At 38.4% G+C, this 19804-nt stretch overlaps 2 protein-coding genes across 2 annotated transcripts in view; one reads left to right on the plus strand and one right to left on the minus strand.

The window, feature by feature from the left end:
* Positions 1-19804, minus strand: part of LOC103517357 (cholecystokinin receptor type A-like) — a gene marked incomplete at its 5' end in the record, with an annotated part of 53786 nt that overhangs the window by 29458 nt on the left and 4524 nt on the right. Inside the window, 2 exon segments of the mRNA XM_017447428.2 lie at positions 1361-1543; positions 10992-11141. Of these exon segments, the coding sequence (XP_017302917.2) occupies positions 1361-1543; positions 10992-11141 (333 nt within the window).
* Positions 17108-19340, plus strand: LOC113470779. The gene is made up of 4 exons (XM_026829475.1): positions 17108-17362; positions 17602-17809; positions 18487-18726; positions 19179-19340. The coding sequence occupies exons 1-3, from the start codon at positions 17346-17348 to the stop codon at positions 18682-18684; spliced, it is 423 nt and encodes a 140-aa protein (XP_026685276.1). The 5' UTR covers positions 17108-17345; the 3' UTR covers positions 18685-18726; positions 19179-19340.

Genomic DNA, 19804 nt, shown 5'->3' on the forward strand with positions numbered 1-19804 from the left:
ATTTATGTTTTATGTATTCCTATAGGTTCTTAGACGTATATTTATGTTTTATGTATCCCTATAGGTTCTTAGACGTATATTTATGTTTTATGTATTCCTATAGGTTCTTAGACGTATATTTATGTTTTATGTATCCCTATAGGTTCTTAGACGTATATTTATGTTTTATGTATCCCTATAGGTTCTTAGACGTATATTTATGTTTTATGTATCCCTATAGGTTCTTAGACGTATATTTATGTTTTATGTATCCCTATAGGTTCTTAGACGTATATTTATGTTTTATGTATCCCTATAGGTTCTTAGACGTATATTTATGTTTTATGTATTCCTATAGGTTCTTAGACGTATATTTATGTTTTATGTATTCCTATAGGTTCTTAGTCGTATATTTATGTAGATACCTAACTTTAAGTCACCTAACACAGCATCAGTCTGGTTCATTGACAAAGAGAGAAAGGCGTCTGTGGTTTTTCCTCGAATCTTGCCAACACCATAAAAGCCGTAAGCCTCAATATGAAAGCACGTACAGCGTATGTCATAAAAATACATCACCACATAATTCTGCAGACTATTTTATAAAACACTAAAGCTACAGGGTGAAACCATAACCATAACTAAATAAATAGCGAATCCTGTCTGGCTAGGGGTAAACAGAGAGTAGACCATGGCTGTCGGACTATAAACAGGGAGGAGAACAGCCAACCCTAACCAGCCTGTCTAGCTGGCAGTTTTCAAAGGGTTCTCTTTAGAATAAGTACAAGTTCTCAGGATGGTTGACTGCGGTTCAGGACGAGCCAATTAAACATGGCTAGAAACCATCATCCCGGTGTGGTATATGGCTGATATAAAAGATATATTTTCTTCTTTCTGCCATCACAATCCGTGTATGGCTTCATTTTTTTTTAAGTTCAATTACTCCCGCCTGTCCTGCCTTCCTTTACCTCCTGGCGTCGATTTATATTGCCTCTGAGACGTTTACGTATTGTCTCTGTGTCGACATCGTATTGCCGCTGTGTCGAGATCAAACGAATCAGTTATGAGTTATCAGTTCGTTCGCCAACCATGCCGAGATTGCCGAGAAAATTAAGTTCCGAAATCGCGTGCACGCTGAAGAAACCACCCTCTGAATTCTAAAGGTAAGACGCCAGCTTATTTCCTTCCTTGTTTTTTTGCCTGGTCCTTCGGAAAACGCCTTTGACCAAACAATCCGGCTATAACTGAAGCCGGTGCAGACAAAAACACCAACAACAACAATTATAATCTATTTCCCACCTATTTAATTGATAGGTGATGCTTCTCTTCTGGTCCGTGGTCTTTTTTTCCACATTTGTGTTTTTGTGGGGGTTCATCATCTTACCTTATAATCATGAGAGGTCCCAGACAGATGGCGAAGATGGTCACAATGGAGGTCATGTACTTCTGGGTCCTCAACTCCTTCTTCATGTCCAGTTCTGCCTCGTACATATCGAAATGGTTCCCATTAGACGCGCCCCGCAGGCGAAACTGTGACGACGAGTCTCGCGTACATTGGCCTCGCAAACTGGAACAACAAGAAATGGAAGTTTGTAAAATGACCTATTTATTCTTCTTCTTCTTCTTCTTCTTCTTCTTCTTCTTCTTCTTCTTCTTCTTCTTCTTCTTCTTCTTCTTCTTCTTCCTTCTTGAGGTGCCGTCTCCGTTCCGGAGGTTGGCAAACATCATGGTTATTCTACACGTTATCCATAACGTATAGAAGTATTAGATTGTAGTGGCCCTATTCGTTACGGATGTCGGCGACCAGTTTAGCAAGTTTGATTTTGTTTACAGCTATGCGAAATAATTCCGTACTGTTGTGTATTTGTTGTCATTCCGCATGATATGGCGGATATTGGAGTTTTCTTAATTTGATGATGTTCATTTGGTCAGTCCGTCACTATATGTATTTTTATCGATTGTCTAGAATTTTACTATACCAGCTAATCAAACACCAAACTCCACAATTAATGAAGATTTGCATTTGCAATTTATTTCTATTTTTTTCTTTGTTTTCTAACAGAAATAGGTGGTAAATAACAAGGTTCAATATTGAAAGGGTTGTAGAGTAAAATTGTAAAAATGTAAATTTTTCAACAACCTTACATTTTTTTTCTCTCTGTCCAAAATGAATAAATAAATAGAGAGTAAATAACCATGTGAAAAATGCAAATTTTACAATAAGAAGAAAAAATACCTATGTATAGATTGATAGTATGTAGATTTTCTAGATACCTACCTATTTTTTATGCAAATCCCTACTTTGTATTCTGTCTCTAGTGCGAAATGCTATCTTTTACTGACAATAATTCAATTAAATTGCTAGACACATTCTTTTCGAACACAGTGGTCACCAGCTCAAAAAATTCTGGGAGATGGAGGAAGTGGCTGTAAATATTCCTGAGGATCCTGAAGACCTACAGTGTGAGCGTCACTTTGTTCACAGTGGTCTGAAAGTCCAAACTGAGAATGATAGTAACATTAGAAACATAATATGCTATAACAAAATGTGTTATATTACGTATGTTTTGTCCGTAATAAATTACGTAATAGCACAAATGGACAAGCTGGAGGAGATTAAGGAGCGCGGTAGCGCTCCGCCCCGCCAAGTCAAGAAAGTTTGACCGCTAGAACTTTACAGCGAGAGAGAGAGAGAGAGAGAGAGACAGACAGAGAGAGAGATTGAGAGAGAGAGAGAGAGAGAGAAATAAAGGGTATTTGGGGGGGGATGGGGCAGACAGAGAGAGAGATTGAGAGAGAGAGAGAGAGAGAGAAATAAAGGGTATTTGGGGGGGGATGGGGAAGATAAAATTTGAATCAGCTAATAGCTTGGAACTTGGAATAAATTACACCAAGAGCTCCAACAAAAGTTTGCTTCAATACGTCCACATTTTTCTGACTCGATAACTTTTTCCTCGTTTGCTCCAGGTGCAAAAAGTTTGATCAGAAAGGGTGTGTATTTATATTTATCATTCCCAGGTCCGGTAATCTCGGTATAAATGTAGACGACTATACTACGATTTCCCGGTATCACACGGTACAGAAATTTAGTTTCACGTTGATAGGATGATCAATAAGTAAAGTGTGTACCAGGGTTTTAGGAGACGAAAAGAGTAGGTACCTACCTATTATTAAAAAGTAAAAAGTTGAAGTAGTACGAGAAAAAAAAGTACATAAATATGTCTTAGTGCCCACGAACCACGACAAACCGTATTAACAGTCCACGGTTGTCAAATGAAATGAAATTACGACTACCCATACCAGGTAGGTACGTTTCTACTTGTTTGACTTTCAGTTTTTTTTTTTTTTTTTTTTTTCATGTGACGTCATCGCCTACGGGAGCGTATGCCGTGACGTCAAAGTTCACGATTTACCGGTATCCTTTTTTTCAAACTTTGTTCCTACTCCAATTATGATTACCTTTTTTTCCCTTTTTTCGGGGGGTTTTTCCCCTCAAGTTTGTCAGTCACATGTTGTCCCAGGGGGGTTCTGAGGGGAGGGGGTTAGGGGGACATTCTGAGGAGGGGGTTTTAGAGAGGAAGATTGGGTATGGCACGCACTAGAAACTTCTTCTCAAACGTACCTTTTCGATTCGCACACTTTTTTATTTCCCTTTTCAAAATATAAAAAAAAATATTTTTCCCTTTTTTTTACACTAGAAAACATGAAAGACCTGACGATGACGTGATGATTGGCAGGGAGTCGAATTTGAAACGTGATGTGACGTAATGTGATGTGCAAGATGTGCCTATTCAAATTCCAAATTGGATGTGACTCTATTTCGTCTCGGTGTTTTTCGTATTGATAATATTGAATTGAATTTATTGTAAATTTTATTGTATATGAAATGTTACCTACCTATGTAGGTACTTGTTGTATATTATTTATGCTTATGCCGACCATTCACGCTCAGGCAGTCTAAGGCCAGCCACCCGCTATCATATAGCAGGTAGACCTGATCAGGTGTACCTGTCAGGTCTGCTTGAAAGTGAGTGGCTGGCCTAATAGACCGCACTCGCTGACGGTCTCGCGCTTTCTCCGTCGGTCAGACAGTTGGAATGTGTGTGTTGGAAAACAATTCCTTATCCGGGCCTAGGTTTGGTTTACCTATAATATTAATAGACTCTTGAGTGGAAGGTAACCACTAGGCGAGGTTAACGCGGGAGGCGTTCTCTACCACCTAACCCTTAGATCTCTATTATTATGTGGTCAAATTCTCAAATAAATGAGGATAAAATTCCATGCCTCGGCTGGGATAGAACCCACACCCTCCTGTTTACCAGGTGAGCTTCTTGACCACAACCTATCTGAGAATTTGAGTAAGTTGTCAATTGGAACATGGGTATTTCAACCTATAGGTACATTTTTATGAACGCAAAATTCTTCAAAACGCATCTCAATTTCTAAGATGTAGAGTTTGTAGAGGAATTTAAAAGATGTCACCTTTGTAAGACTATCTGAGAATTTGAGTAAGTTGTCAATTGGAACATGGGTATTTCAACCTATAGGTAGGTATGTATTTATGAACGCAAAATTCTTCAAAACGCATCTCAATTTCTAAGATGTAGAGTTTGTAGAGGAATTTAAAAGATGTCACCTTTGTAAGATGTACTGGAATTTGACATACAACTTCCATATTGAGGCTACGAACAACGATGTAATTTGTCATGTTCAGTCCCCATTTTAATGAGCGTACCCTGTAGGTCATTCTGACATGTAGGTTTAAAGGTGTGTCCACACACAGTCGACGACAACTCTTGTGGACTCTTCGATAGAAAGTTGGTTTACTCTTCGAAGAGGGGGGGGGGAGTTATAACCAAAGAGACACACAGAAAGACAGAATAATGAAGACAGAAATACTGAATAGGTTATTAAACATTCTCAGACGAATTCAAATAAAAAAAAGGAGAACAGGAGCCAGTCTCTGTGGCTGTGGCAAAAGCTTTTGAAAAGTTTAATGAAAAAGGCACAAGTAGAAGAAAACGAGACACTAAGAGAAAGACTGGGAAACAAATGGAGAGAGGAGAGAACGAGCATAATAAGGTATTTCAGTAAGTTTTGTTTTGTTTATTAGTATTCCGGACAGATAGAGATTAGAGGGGTAGCGCAGGGTACCGTGCTTAGACCAAAGGGTAACTTACCAAGTTAAAACTAACCCACGTTGGAAACAAAATACTTCAAACACTAGGCCATGTACTTACGTACAATGCTCACAGACACAGAATCATTCATAATGGGTTCCAATAAAGACATTCATGACTTGATTGGAGATTTCGCTAATGGGAGATTTTTAAATCATTCAAAAAGGAGTCAGTCTAGAATAGTTTAGATCTCTAGATGATTCTAAATTAGAACTGACGGCTTTTGCAAAGTAAATCAAAAACATGTTCTAACGCTTGACTGCTGGCAATGGATTACACTTTTGATATTTTAGATATTGATATTGTAATACTATCCTTAGTAATCTTAGCATCCCTAGTAATCTTTTAGTATTGTTCATGTAAAAAACCAACAAGTAACTGTAAGCGTGTATAAAACTGGCATGTAATCGTATATCAAGCATGAAGTTGAAACCAATAACCAAAACGAAAGCCTGGATGAAATTGACACATAGGTACTGATTTTCTCTAATCACGATCGAATAAACTACGGGCTAAAAAATTCCCGGAGGGACGGACCCAGCTTATCAAATCGAAAATAATAATAAACTGAATATTAAACAAATTAGGTAGGTCCATAGGTACTGATTTTCTTTAATCACGATCGAATAAACTACAGGCTAAAAAATTCCCGGAGGGACGGACCCAGCTTGTTTCCCTCAAGATCGCACATAAGTCAAACATTAGGTACTCGGTTACCCCTTATATTCATACTTTATCCTTTTCTCAATCTCCCTCTGGGAAAAAAGTTCAAATATCCCTTCATATTTGGCTCTAACTTTCACTTAGCCGTTTCGAGCTGTCATATGTGACTCGTATATTGTAATCTCGGGCTTTTCCAGGAAAACAGGGAGCCTAGAATAAGTAGGTGGGTCACACAGGTAGGTAAATAGGTACGACTGAGGTTTCTAAGGCAAATAGGGAAAAATGGTAGTTGAGTAGGAATGTAAATTGGTATTGTAGGTGGGTTGGTGTAATCAGATTTCAGAATTCCGCCCTGGATGGAAGGAAAATTTGAAGAAATTGAGGATTTTTTTTTTTTTTTAACTTGGTGACTTTTTCGGGGACAAAAAATTGAAGGAGGGGGGAAAAGGGGAAGAAAGAGGGATTTTTCAGGTTGATATGCATAACGTGTAAATGATGATGGAGGGAAAAAGATTTTTTTTTTTCTGAAAATGGAAAAAAAAATTCAGGAGCTTAAAATGGGGATTTTTTTGTAACTTCATCTGAAGATAACCGTGTATAATTATAGGTAGATAGGTACTTCGTTTGTACTGCCAGCATATCTAATACTGTGAAAAGGAAAAGTTGTTTCATTTCGTAGTCTAGGAGTAGGGGTCGCAAATCCCGCACGTTTCCAATCCCGCGGGATCCCGCGCGGGATTTGGCCAATCCCGCGGGATCCAGCGCGGGATCGTATTCTTCATGTAAAAAACTAACATGTAACTGTAAGCGTGTATAAAACTGGTATGTAATCGTATATCAAGCATGAAGTTGAAACCAATAACCAAAATGAAAGCCTGGATGAAATTGACACGAACTTTATACCGTGTAAATCCTTTTTTTTTCCTTTCCAGAGTTTCCAACATTTTTTCCAAGACAGAAATGATTCCTTTTACTACAACATCCGAAAGTTCTGAAGGAATGGATTTAGAAAGTCTTAGGACCTGGATATTTTCGGAAGTTTTGTGTCCAAGTGCGTGTTTGACAACTGTAAATCCTGTGCTGCCCTGGATAAGGTAAGTTCAATGAACCCTATTCCTGTCCAAGTTTTCACCGAAGAGCTTAAATAGAGGGCGAAATTCCGTGGAAATTTGGATTTTTTTGATAAGCGATTTCTGTAGCTACGTTTCGATGAAAGAGATTACCAATTTTCTCATTCAATTTTTTATCAGTTTATTCTGATCTCTTTCTCGGTTTAATTTGATTTGAAAAGGCAGAATTTGAGGAAAAGAAGAAGAGGGAGAGGAGGAGGAAGAAGAAGAAGAGGAGGAAGAGAGGGGAAAGCAAAGTAGTAGAAAACAATGTAGGTACATCTAAAATCCTACACAAGTGTGTGTTCGACCTACATTGAATGTCTATTTACATTTCATACAAAGGGCCTAAAGAACAAAGGCTGTTTGCTATGCTAACTGACAATAGACAACATATTAAACGATTTCATTTTAATTTCCTTTGAAGATAACCTAGACCTAGAGGAAGGTCATGGTAGACCTTTTATTGTCTCTGGGGGCTGTGGCCACTATTTTGCCATAGTTGCAACAGCCCCCAGAGAAGAACATATTTATACAGTTCCTAATGAAGAGGGATTACAGACGGACTCAAAAATCCCTTAAAAGGATAAAAATCCCTTGTCAAAGGGATAAAAGAAAGGGTTGTGAGACAGAGAAAAGGGGGGAGAAAGAGGGGGGGGGAACGGAGAAGGAGAGATGAGAACAGAGTACCTAAAATATTGAATATTTGTAAATAACAAGAGAAAATAGAATTGAATAATAATTCTACGTTCTTTAACAAGATTTAATTTATAATTGTATGACATCTCCTAACTCCTAATCGATTCGCTGACTGATTGGCAATGGGTCTCTCTCTCTCTTCGTTCTAAATTAGGAACGAAAGAAAGAGAGAGAAAGACGGAGAAGAAGAGAGGAGAAGAGAGTAAGAAATATAGAAAGAACAAGAGAGAGAATCTAAAATATTGAAAATTTGTGCCAAATGGTGGAGATGTCAAAAATTCCATTCTGTTTTATCGTATTGTATTCGTACCCCACTGTTTTCCATCTTTTAAATATTATTCACAGAAAAGGCTACAAATAAGAGGAGAGGGGAAAAAAGCTAATAGGAGGGAGAGTGGGAGGGAAAGATACAATACTAGAGAGAGGGGAGAAGGGGTAAATGGAGGGGGGGAAAGAGGGAGGAGAAGAGAGAGCCAGGGAGAGGGAGACGGAATGAAAAAAGGAGGGGAAGAGGGAGAGAGGAGGAGGGAAGGGCGAGAGAGAGTAGGAGATTTGAGAGAGGGGAGCGGTAGAGGGAGGGAAGAAAGGGTAAAAGAGGGGGAGGTTAAGAGATAGAGAGGAGGAGGGAAGAGAGAGAGAGAGTGGAGGAGGGAAGCGAGAGGGAAGAGAGGAAGGAGGAGGGAAGGGATTAGGAGGGCAAAAGCCTGGGTGAATAATAAGAAAGTCTTGTGAAAGCTAGCAGAACTTTTGGTCACATATAATACCGACCATCTCAATGGAACAGTTGCAAATGGGTAAACAATATAAATAAATGGTCGATTTCTATGTAAAAAGTTGGGAAAAATCCAAATCTGAGGTCAAAACTCCAAAAAATAACTGTAAAAGGTCGAAAATTCAATTTTTATTTTCCAAATGATACCTCGGAAGATTTAGGTAGTTGCGATTAAAATTAGTACCTACTCTCCAAAAGTGTCTACTGTCTACGATGTACTACAATACAAGTGGTCCTCCCTGGCAGTATCAAACATGAGACAATGGTCCTCCATGGGTTAACCTATAGCTCCTCCCGCTCTAAAACTAACTTAACCCATAGGTACTCCATCACAAAAACCATTCCGGCTATTCCTCAGGGAGACTTTTGTGCTTCACTTCACTCGAGCAATTATTCAAATCGGAAATTTTAAAAATTTAATTTACTCAATGGAGAAAAAAATGTCAAAAAGGACAGTTGGGAGGGGCTTGGACACAGGAAAACCATAATGGATTTCTGGACGCAAATGATGCGTTTGATATGGTGGGTCCTCACAAGGTTTGGTTATAGGCTCATGGAGCTGTAAAGTTTTTTATAATCGGTCTACACTAATTTAGTCTCCATGTTGAAATTTAAAATGAGCTTTGAACTATTACGCAAGCTTGGACGAATGGAAAACAAAAATTAGACTAACTTGTTTGGATTTTCAGACAGCATCTCGCGAATGCTCGGCACGCTTCTGAAGGTTGGGCAAATATGTATGCTTCTAATGTTCGGCAGACCTTACAGACATTTTCCACTTGTCGTTCAGAAAAACATCGTGTCGTGTATGGTGGGCACTCTGATTTAAATTAGGTACCTACATTGCCCACCAGAGACATACCTCGGAAGGTTTAGGTAGTTGCGATTAAAATTAGTACCTACTCTCCAAAAGTGTCTACTGTCTACCATGTACTACAAGTGGTCCTCCCTGACAGTATCAAACATGAGACAATGGTCCTCCATGGGTTAACCTATAGCTTCTCCCGCTATAAACTAACTTAACCCATAGATACTCCATCACAAAAACCATTCCGGCTATTCCTCAGGGAGACTTTTGTACTTCACTTCACTCGAGCAATTATTCAAATTGGGAATTTTAAAAATTTAATTTACATAATGGAGAAAAAAATGTCAAACAGGACAGTTGGGAGGGGCTTGGACACAGGAAAACCATAATGGATTTCTGGACGCAAATGATGCGTTTGATATGGTGGGTGCTCACAAGGTTTGGTTATAGGCTCATGGAGCTGTAAAGCTTTTTATAATCGGTCTACACTAATTTAGTCTCCATGTTGAAATTTAAAATGAGCTTTCAACTATTACGCAAGCTTGGATGAATGGAAAACAAAAATTAGACTAACATGAGTTTGGATTTTCAGACAGCATCTCGCAACACGCTTCTGAAGGTTGGGCAAATATGCTTCTAATGTTCGGCAGACCTTACAGACCTTTTCCACTTGTCGTTCAGAAAAACATCGTGTCGTGTATGGTGGGCACTCTGATTTAAATTAGGTACCTACATTGCCCACCAGAGACATTTGGAAAAAAAAATCGGGTGAAACTCACGACAAGTGGAACGGGGTCTCACTAAATCCCATGTCCAATTAAATGGGATAATGGAAATAGATAAATACAGGGTGAACTCACCTATAGTCGGCATAGCACGTGGAACTGACGCCGGAATTCTTTTTCTTCATTGTCTTCTTCTTTTTCTTCTCCTTCTTCTTCTTCTTCTTCTTCTTCTCCTTCTTCTTCTTCTTCTTCTTTTTCTTCTCCTTCTTCTTCTGCTTCTTCTGCTTGTTTTCCTTCCCTGTAGTTATAGCTTAGCTCTTTTCTTTCTTTTTTCTTTGGTATATCATTATTATTATCTCAGATATTTATAAACATGGGTATTTATGATTTGGACCACAATAAATTTCTCCTCCTCCTCCTCTTTTTTTCCCTCTCCTCATACCCCTCCTTTTCTTCCTTCTATACCTCCTTCTTTCTCACCCCTCAAATTTTACAAAAACAGCCTCAGAAGAAAATAAGAGAGAGAAAGAACTCGTAAATAATAATAATTTGAGGAACTTAGGCCAAGTTAATGCCTGAGGCATTACCTTCTGATTTTTTTCTTCTTCTCCTTCTTCTTCCTCGTTCACCTCTCTCTCTCTCTCTCTCTCTCTCTCTCTCTCTCTCTCTCTCTCTCTCTTACTGGTAGTTCGAGTCCCTGATATGGAAGAAATAATAAAGACACCAATGCCTTATTTCAAGAAAACAAGGAATAATAAAAATTTCAATAATAATATATGTTAACTATTATCTACACTAGTGATTTACCATTGTTCCATACTTTCGTGGAATGAAGCACTAGTGTCAAAGTTCAGTGACTTTCTTTCTTTTTTTATTTTTTTAAGAGGTTTGACAGAGGGAACTGTAACTGCTATGGTCTTATCGTCCCGAAATCGAAGAGAGAAGGAAGACAGGGAAAAAAATCGGGTGAAACTCACGACAAGTGGGAACGGGGTCTGGCTAAATCACATGTCCAATTAAATGGGATAATGGAAATAGATAAATACAGGGTGAACTCACCTATAGTCGGCATAGCACGTGGAACTGACGCCGGAATCAGTCCGGTGTCTAGACTCATAAATAACAACCGGTAATGGTCCACCCTGGTCCGTCAGTATTTTGGACATCTTGACGTACAAGTAGATGATGCCGATCAACGGCGTCACATATCTGAAACAGAATGGAAATAGATTATTAAGACTAGTCTAATCAAATTTCATTTCAAGAGTTTGAAATTTTGACTCTGCTAGGAATCGAATGCCGTGATGAAGTCTAGTTTCTAGTCGTCTAGTGTGATATCTGATATCTATCCTCGGCCCACAGAGGTCGCTATAATATATTACCTATAATAATATTTTACCTATAGGTACCTACTATTAAATTTATGTATCTAGGTGTTGTTGTGTATTGGCTTGAGTTTGTGATCTGATTTTGGCCACCTTCATGTTTGGATCTTTGATGTTAGTTTGCTCTCAGTTATTAAAGTCAAATATTACAGTCACCAACATTTGTGTTCTTTCTCGAATCAAACAGGTGTAGGTAATTATTTTATTATTATTTTTTTTCTAATCAACAATAAACTTAAGTCCATTGAACCAACAATGGGGCCCTGGAATGTATCCGACTGCAACAGTAGATATGAGGAAGTAGTACTGACCAGAGTGAGAATCGGACATACGCGCCTGACCCACAGTTATCTCTTGACCAGATCCGATCCTCCCCCTCTTGCCAATGTGGGATACCCCTGACCATCCGCCACTTGTTGAAATGTCGCGCTTACATTAATCCATCCCGTCCAGCCTTTCACAAGATTCCTTCACTGGATGATGACCAAGATTCCGTTGAGAACCTACATATTAGGATTCCTACGTTACACAAATGTTTACAACCTAATCTAATATAAAAGTCAGCGCGAATGACCTTGTAGTTAAAGCGCTTTAATAATAATAAAAAAATTACTGTTTTACAGTTTTGAAAATCTCTCTCTTTCTCTCTCTCTTTCTCTCTCTCTTTCTCTCTCTCTCTCTCTCTCTCTCTCTCTCTTCTTGCTCCTGGATATTCCTAGTTTTCTTGTACCCATTTTCGTTTTTTCGTGCCATTTTTGCCCCTCAGTATTGCATTTTTCATTCGACTACTTCATGTTTATTTTTGGATTCCTAATATGATTCATTTTTAGATCAAAGGTCTTCTTTTCTATCTGTGTTCCAACACTATTAGCAACCTCATTTCTGTCCAGGGTCAAAACCCATTCTCCACAAGTGAAAATGCTTGAGAACAAGATGTTTCTAATTGCCTTTTGATTGCTTTCGGTCGAGATTACATCTTGAAAAGCATGAGTTGGGGGAAAAGTTGTGCTTTTGAATTATTATTTGCGCTGGATGGATTCCAAAAAGGAACTTCTGCTAGAGTTAAGACTGGAGAGTTGGAGAGCGTGTAGCAGTTGGGCGCTTAGGAAACAATATCGTCTAGTGACCACTTTTTCGAAAATTTGGTTTTATATTTTTGTAATCCTGACTCGATTTTCAACAATTTCTCAAAAAATAGTGTGACAAAATTCCTTAAAAATCATTCGTCCCTTAAATAGGTAGCTATATAACCTAGAGGAAAGAAAGAAAAATCAGTTTGAAAAATGTAAAAATCTGAATTTTGCTTCATATAGGTATTTATGAAAATCTCTCAAAATAATTTCATAGGCGGTATTGTTCCCTAAACGCCGAATTAGAAAAAGATTACGACGTTTTGTTCTTTATGCAAAAAAAGGGGGGGGGAGAAAGCAACAGCTTAGTTTGGAAATAAGTCAAGAATGAAAACTTGGGAGTTTTTTCCCTCAAGATCGCACATAAGTCAAACATTAGGTACTCGGTTATCCTTTATATTCATACTTTATCCTTTTCTCAATCTCCCTCTGGGAAAAAAGTTCAAAAATATCCCTTCATATTTGGCTCTAACTTTCACTTAGCCGTTTCGAGCTGTCATATGTGACTCGTATATTGTAATCTCGGGCTTTTCCAGGTATACAGGGAGCCTAGAATAAGTAGGTGGGTCACACAGGTAGGTAAATACGACTGAGGTTTCTAAGGCAAATAGGGAAAAATGGTAGTTGAGTAGGAATGTAAATTGGTATTATAGGTGGGTTGGTATAATCAGATTTCAGAATTCTGCCCTGGATGGAAGGAAAATTTGAAGAAATTGAGGATTTTTTTTTTTTTAACTTGGTGACTTTTTCGGGGACAAAAAATTGAAGGAGGGGGGAAAAGGGGAAGAAAGAGGGATTTTTCAGGTTGACAAGGTTTTGTGGGTCATTTTCCTAACTTTGGCTTTGTTTCCGAGAAATGCCCAAAAAACCACTTTAAAAAAAAAAAATGTAGACCTTGTGTCAGTTTTCAGGTCATAACTTTTTCATTTTAATCGATCAAGCCAGAGTACAAAATTTTGATCCGAATCGACCTGATTTCCGATTTCCAAATTTCAGGTTTGATGTGTTTTCTTAAGATCGAAAAAGATTTACCTTGTTATGTCCGATTTTTACGTTACGAAACACGCGGTTTTTGTCCGAAGAAATTTTCAAGCACAGGTCTCCATCTTTCAGGAAAACTTGCGCTTTATTCAAGGATCAGAATGAGACCTTTTTTACCCTTTCAACTCACGTCCTTCCCGGAGAAATAACAAGTTGACTATTGGAGAAAACTTGATTGGAGAAAACACACTTGATGCTAGAAAACTACTGACCGTGTGTGTGACCGTTTACGATTCACTTGTAGAAAAAGAGTTGCGTAAGCAAGTTTGTGTAAATGGCATGAGCGAGTAATCCCACCTTAATCTAAATACTGCACTACCAACTAAGCTAACTAGGCTGGCTCAGTGACTTTTAAAACTGAAATAGGTACAGACTTACAGACCTAATTAATAAAAAAATTACCAAACTTCAAAGTTATTTTTTCCAACAAAGATTTTTCTAAATGTAAAATATGTATGTATTTACTTCTAAAACCGTAAAACGAAAAGATCTTTCAAGACTTTTTCCCAACTTCAAAAGCGACCACAAAGCGGTCGTTACCTCCATGACAAAGCTCTGAAGTAAAATAACCTAAATGACCGCCGTTTATGTATGTCGGAATGAAAGATTTTCCTCCAAGGTACAGACGACAGATGGCCTTTCAGTTTTTTTTTTTTTTTTTTCAGAATGTCGCTCTTACATTAATCCATCCCGTCCAGCCTTTCACAAGATTCCTTCACTGGATGATGACCAAGATTCCGTTGAGAACCTATTAGGATTCCTACGTCACACAAATGTTTATCACCTAATCTAATATAGAAGTCAGCGCGAATGACCTTGTAGTTAAAGCGCTTTAATAATAATAATAATTATAATAATAAAAAAGTTTACTGTTTTACAGTTTTGAAAATCTCTCTCTCTCTCTCTCTTCTTGCTCCTGGATATTCCTATTAGTTCTTGTACCGTCTTATCCTGCTATAATCTTGTTTTTATCTTTGTCGAGAGAACTTTCATCATGTTCCTCTCTATTCTTTACTCTCTCTCTCTCTCTCTCTCTCTCTCTCTCTCTCTCTCTCTCTCTCTCTCTCTCTCTCTCTTTACTATTTTCTTTTTCTTCAGAATATCTTCAGGAAAGATCGGGATAAAAAGCTGTTAACTAAAAGCTCTTCTCTCGTAAATAGCTCAAGAGAAAATAGGAGAAAAAGAAAGGCGGATAGAGAGAGAGAGATAGAGAGAGAGAGAGAGAGAAAGAGAGAGAGAGACGGAGAGAGAGAGAGAGAAAGAGAGAGAGAGAGAGACGGAGAGAGAGAGAGATAGAGAGAGAGAGAAAGAAACGGCGAGATAAGCAAATTATAAACTAAAATAATTTTACTATCTATACATACATAAAAAGAAATGGAGAGGGGGGAAGAAAGAGAGGGAGGGAGAAAGAGAGAGAGAGAGAGAGAGAGTGGAAGGGAGAAAGAGAGAGAACCTTCGGGCTATAGTTATTTTTTGTTCACTCATAAAAGGCGAGATAGAGAGAGAGAGAGAGAGAAACACCTACCTATAGTAAAATATAAATACAGGGTGCGCCAGAAAAACACTGACAACGGCTCAGGGTAGATAGATCTCATTATTTCCAATAATGTTCTGTGGGTCATTTTCTTGACTTCGGCTTCGTTTCCGAGAAATGTCAAAATAACCACCTTAAAAAAAACCACCTTCTCAAAAAATGCAGACCTCGTGTCAGTTTTTAGGTCATAACTTTTTCATTTTAATCGATAAACTGTTTTTGTTAAAACCACAAGCCAGAGCACAAAATTTCGATCCGAATCGACCTGATCTCCGATTTCCAAATTTCAGGTTTGATGTGTTTTTTCAAGCTCAAAAAAGATTTACCTTGTTATGTCCGATTTTTACGTTACGAAACACGCGGTTTTTGTCCGAAGAAATTTTGGAGCACAGGTCTCCATCTGACCTTTAATTTGATATATAGGTCGACTAGGTTTGGATAAGTCCTTCTATGGGGTCAGACAGACAGACCGACCGACCGACGACACCGAAGCGAATACAATAGTCCGTCCCTTATACCTTTTTTATTACTATTGTAATAATAAAGAAAGGGAATACAATACCGAAGTGAATACAATAGTCCGTCCACTATACCTTTTATTATTAGTAATAATAAAGGAAGGACGGACTAAAAAGTTAATAAAAAGGGTCTGTACATAAATTCCAGATTTCACTGAACCGTTACATTCTGTTTGATAAAACAGAATGTTCCTTTCTTCAGGCCTTCCAACCTCTGCTAAAATTTTGGACCAATAAAAACAAACTTTGAATGGTATTGTTTTTGTTACCATTGTAACTCTTTGAACGTATAGATGAGCTATTATTTTCTTTTTGTTACCAACAGATAAGCCATTTCATCTTTTATACTGTCTATTTTTTCATTTGTTCGGACTTTATTTCCCGTGTGAGATATGCCATAAAGCCTAATACCATTCCATTGGTCGTAAAAACAAGAGGTCTTTATGATGATACTTGGGCAGATGAATTCTTCTGACCACAACATTAGAAGATTTTATTGTATTTCTTCGAGAAATAAAATTTTATTCTTCTCAAATAATGAGCCTCGAGGTTATTGGCTGTTTGCCAAGTTGTTTTTTTTTTTTTTTTTTTTTTTTTTTTTTTTTTTTTTTTTTTTTTTAAACACTGTGGTCGCTAATGATCGTCTTGCAATGCGAGGGTCGCGGGATCGAGGCCGAAAACAATGAGGTAACTCACGCGTGAAAGTTTTTCTTCTTCTTCTTCTTCTTCTTCTTCTTCTTCTTCTTGAAGAGGTTTGACAGAGGGAACTGTAACTGCTAAGGTCTTAATCGTCCTGAAAGTGAAGAGAGAAGGAGGAACAGGATGGGAGAAAGCCAGCCGTTCCGAGAGCGAGCATTATCCGTTCAGGATAAAATCCGCTTCGGGTGGGAATCGAACTTGCGACCTAGCGCTTACAAAGCACAAGCGCTACCCTCTGGCACACCATTTTTAACACTATTGATTCGACCCGACCTATAGTGTGTCCAGATCAATGTGACAGCAAAAAAATAGGCATTGTTGCCAAACATGTCACATGTGCAATGGTAGAGAATCTCTATAAGGGGAAATTATATTGCACAGTACTTCCTCCGACAGTGAAACAAAGTCAGGTAAGGCGATATCCACCTTATACCTGTTCTGGAATCCAACCTCTGAACTTAGAGCTACCTCACCCTTTCAACTCACGTCCTTCCCGGAAAAATAACCAGTTGACTATTGGAGAAAACTTGACTGGAGAAAACACACTTGATGCTAGAAAACTACTGACCGTGTGTGTGGCCGTTTACGATTCACTTGTAGAAAAAGAGTTGCGTAAGCAAGTTTGTGTAAATGGCATGAGCGAGTAATCCCACCTTAATCTAAATACTTGTTTTGCCCACATTAATCTATTATTAATATTATTTGAAGAGATGTCGTGTTCTAAAAATCCAAACTATTTAAACAGCCTGCTCTTGAAACTCCACATCATTATAATTACTCAGATAAAATGAGTTAGTACGTTCAAAATTGATTTCAATTGTTAAAAATAGATTAGAAAACCCATTTCCGTTTCGAACATCGTTAGTAATCTGACAATTCCTCATTGGTAGACCGTGTCGACATTTGGGTCACTTCACTTGAAATGCTCCAGTAATCGGCCGCCCTTCATAACCCAACACAAAAAGTTTTTTTTTTTAATTCGATTCAATCCAATTTATTCATTTGATAAATATAGTCTAAATAAACGCTGACAGTGAAAAAAATAAACAAAATCATTAGTTGCATAGAAAAACTCCACCGGGAGAACCCTGCCTTTGAAAGCAAGCATGGGTCAGTCTGTTCTTGAAACTCCAAATCATTATAATTACTCAGATAAAATGAGTAAGTACGTTCAAAATTGATTTCAATTGTTAAAAAGAGATTAGAAAACCCATTTCTGTTTCGAACATCGTTAGTAATCTGACAATTCCTCATCGGTAGACCGTGTCGACATTTGGGTCACTTCACTTGGAATGCTCCAGTAATAGGCCGCCCTTCATAACCCAACACAAAAAGTTTTTTTTTTTTTTTTTAGTCTGTTCTCAGAACGTTCTTCAACCTGGTCCTAATCGGGATCCTACCCCTGTCCGCAAAATGCGAGGGCCCTAACGTACAGTGGTGGGAATACAAGGAGAGAGATGGTTTGGACTACGGTCAATTCACCCGAGTCGACATTTGTGGCGGAAACAAAGCCCGCTGTCTCGAAACGATTAAATCGGCGGTTAGCAACGCTTTACGTAATAACACCCAGGTAGGTATTATTATTTCGTTCATTAAAGGCCTTTTTTTCCTATGCCACCGCGCCGCGTCAATGCGGTATTCAGGGCACATACCTACATAACATACATAATTCTCCTTCCAAGTTACTATTGTAATTTCTAATAGGAGGTAAGTAAGATTATACTACAATTTTTCAAAATAAATAAAACGAGAGAAGGAAGACAGGATAGGAGATAGCCACCCGCCTATGCCACCGCGCCGCGTCAATGCGGTATTCAGGGTACATACCTACATAACATACATAATTCTCCTTCCAAGTTACTATTGTAACTTCTAATAGGAGGTAAGTAAGATTATACTACAATTTTTCAAAATAAATAAAACGAGAGAAGGAAGACAGGATAGGAGATAGCCACCCGTTCCGAGAAAGAACATTATCCGTTCAGGATAAAATCCACTCCGGGCGGGAATCGAACCCACGGCCTAGCACTTACACAGCAGACGCGCTACCAACCAAGCGAACTAGGCTGGCGTCTATGGGCGGTCTCTTCCTGATCCCTTGTGTGCCGCGTCCATTTTTGTTTCAATTTTTTGTCATTTTTTGTATTATTTGGACCAAATAAAGACGAGATTCCAAAATATTTTTTTTTCTTGTGTCTTTCAGACCTTGGGCATTACAGGCTCCTAATCTATTTTATTCCATTTCAGGGTGACGAGATTCAAGCAAATTGCGAGAAGGATGACAGCATCACTGACAACATGTTTACGCAAGTGTGCTGGTTACGGCAAAAATCCTACGATGTTAACCAGGCGGCCAAGATTACAGTGTACGAGGTGCAGTTCTTTGTGCGGAAAGGGAACGGCACAATGTATGGCCGCGAGTCTTATCCGTACGGATTCATATAATTGGCCGCTTGGTGGATAAGATTACGCGTACGGATTAGAATAGAGTACCTATACCCTGCCAGAATGAGACTGAAAAGTCCCTTTACTAACGCAGGCTAAACAAGGTCTTATGTATTTGGTACCTTGATAAGGAGAACCAAAAAGGCATATATATTTTGCAGAACTTCAAAGAATTATTACAGTTTATTTATTAAAAGCCGACATGTTTCGGAGGCACTCCCTCCATCATCAGGGCTACAGGACACACTAAACACTAAACGAGGTACACTGAACACAGAAGACTAGAGGAGATCACAGAAAGATATAAGGTTAAAACTATATATGGAAATATGAAAAGTATAAATCTGGGGGTAAAAAATCTAAAAGTTGGAAAGACATGGTTGTGAAAATTTTTTTTTTGACAAGATTCAAAAACTCCCGCTCTCTCTGTGTTTACCTATGTGCGCAAGGGCCTGTTCACACGGTTACCAAATTTGCGCGTACGGATTAGAATATTTAGAATAGAGTACCTATACCCTGCCAGAATGAGACTGAAAAGTCCCTTTACTAACGCAGGCTAAACAAGGTCTTATGTATTTGGTACAGAATCAATTCAGCAATCATTGCTCGGGAATTAATATTTCCAAAGTGAGGGAGATGATTTCATTCTCCATGGCTTTCATCAGGTATAGGTACGCTACTAGGAATTAATTTTTCCAAAGTGAGGGAGAAATAACCACTTTATCAAAAGATAAAGTGGTTATTTCTCCGGGAAGGACGTGAGTTAAAAAGGCAAATAAGGTCTCATTCTGATCCTTGAATAAAGCGCAAGTTTTCCTGAAAGATGGAGACCTGTACTTTAAAATTTCTTCGGACAAAAACCGCGTGTTTCGTAACGTAAAAATCGGACATAACAAGGTAAATGGTAAATCTTTTTCGATCTTGAAAAAACACATCAAACCTGAACTTTGGAAATCGGAGATCAGTTCTATTCGGATCAAAATTTTGTGTTCTGGCTCGTGGTTTTAACAAAAACAGTTTATCAGTCTGTTCTTAGAACGTTCTTCAACCTGGTCCTGATCGGGATCCTGCCCCTGTCCGCAAAATGCGAGGGCCCTAACGTACAGTGGTGGGAATACAA

Source organism: Diaphorina citri, unplaced genomic scaffold (genome assembly GCF_000475195.1).
Source record: "Diaphorina citri unplaced genomic scaffold, Diaci psyllid genome assembly version 1.1 scaffold1821, whole genome shotgun sequence".
Taxonomy (NCBI): Eukaryota; Metazoa; Arthropoda; class Insecta; order Hemiptera; family Psyllidae; genus Diaphorina; species Diaphorina citri.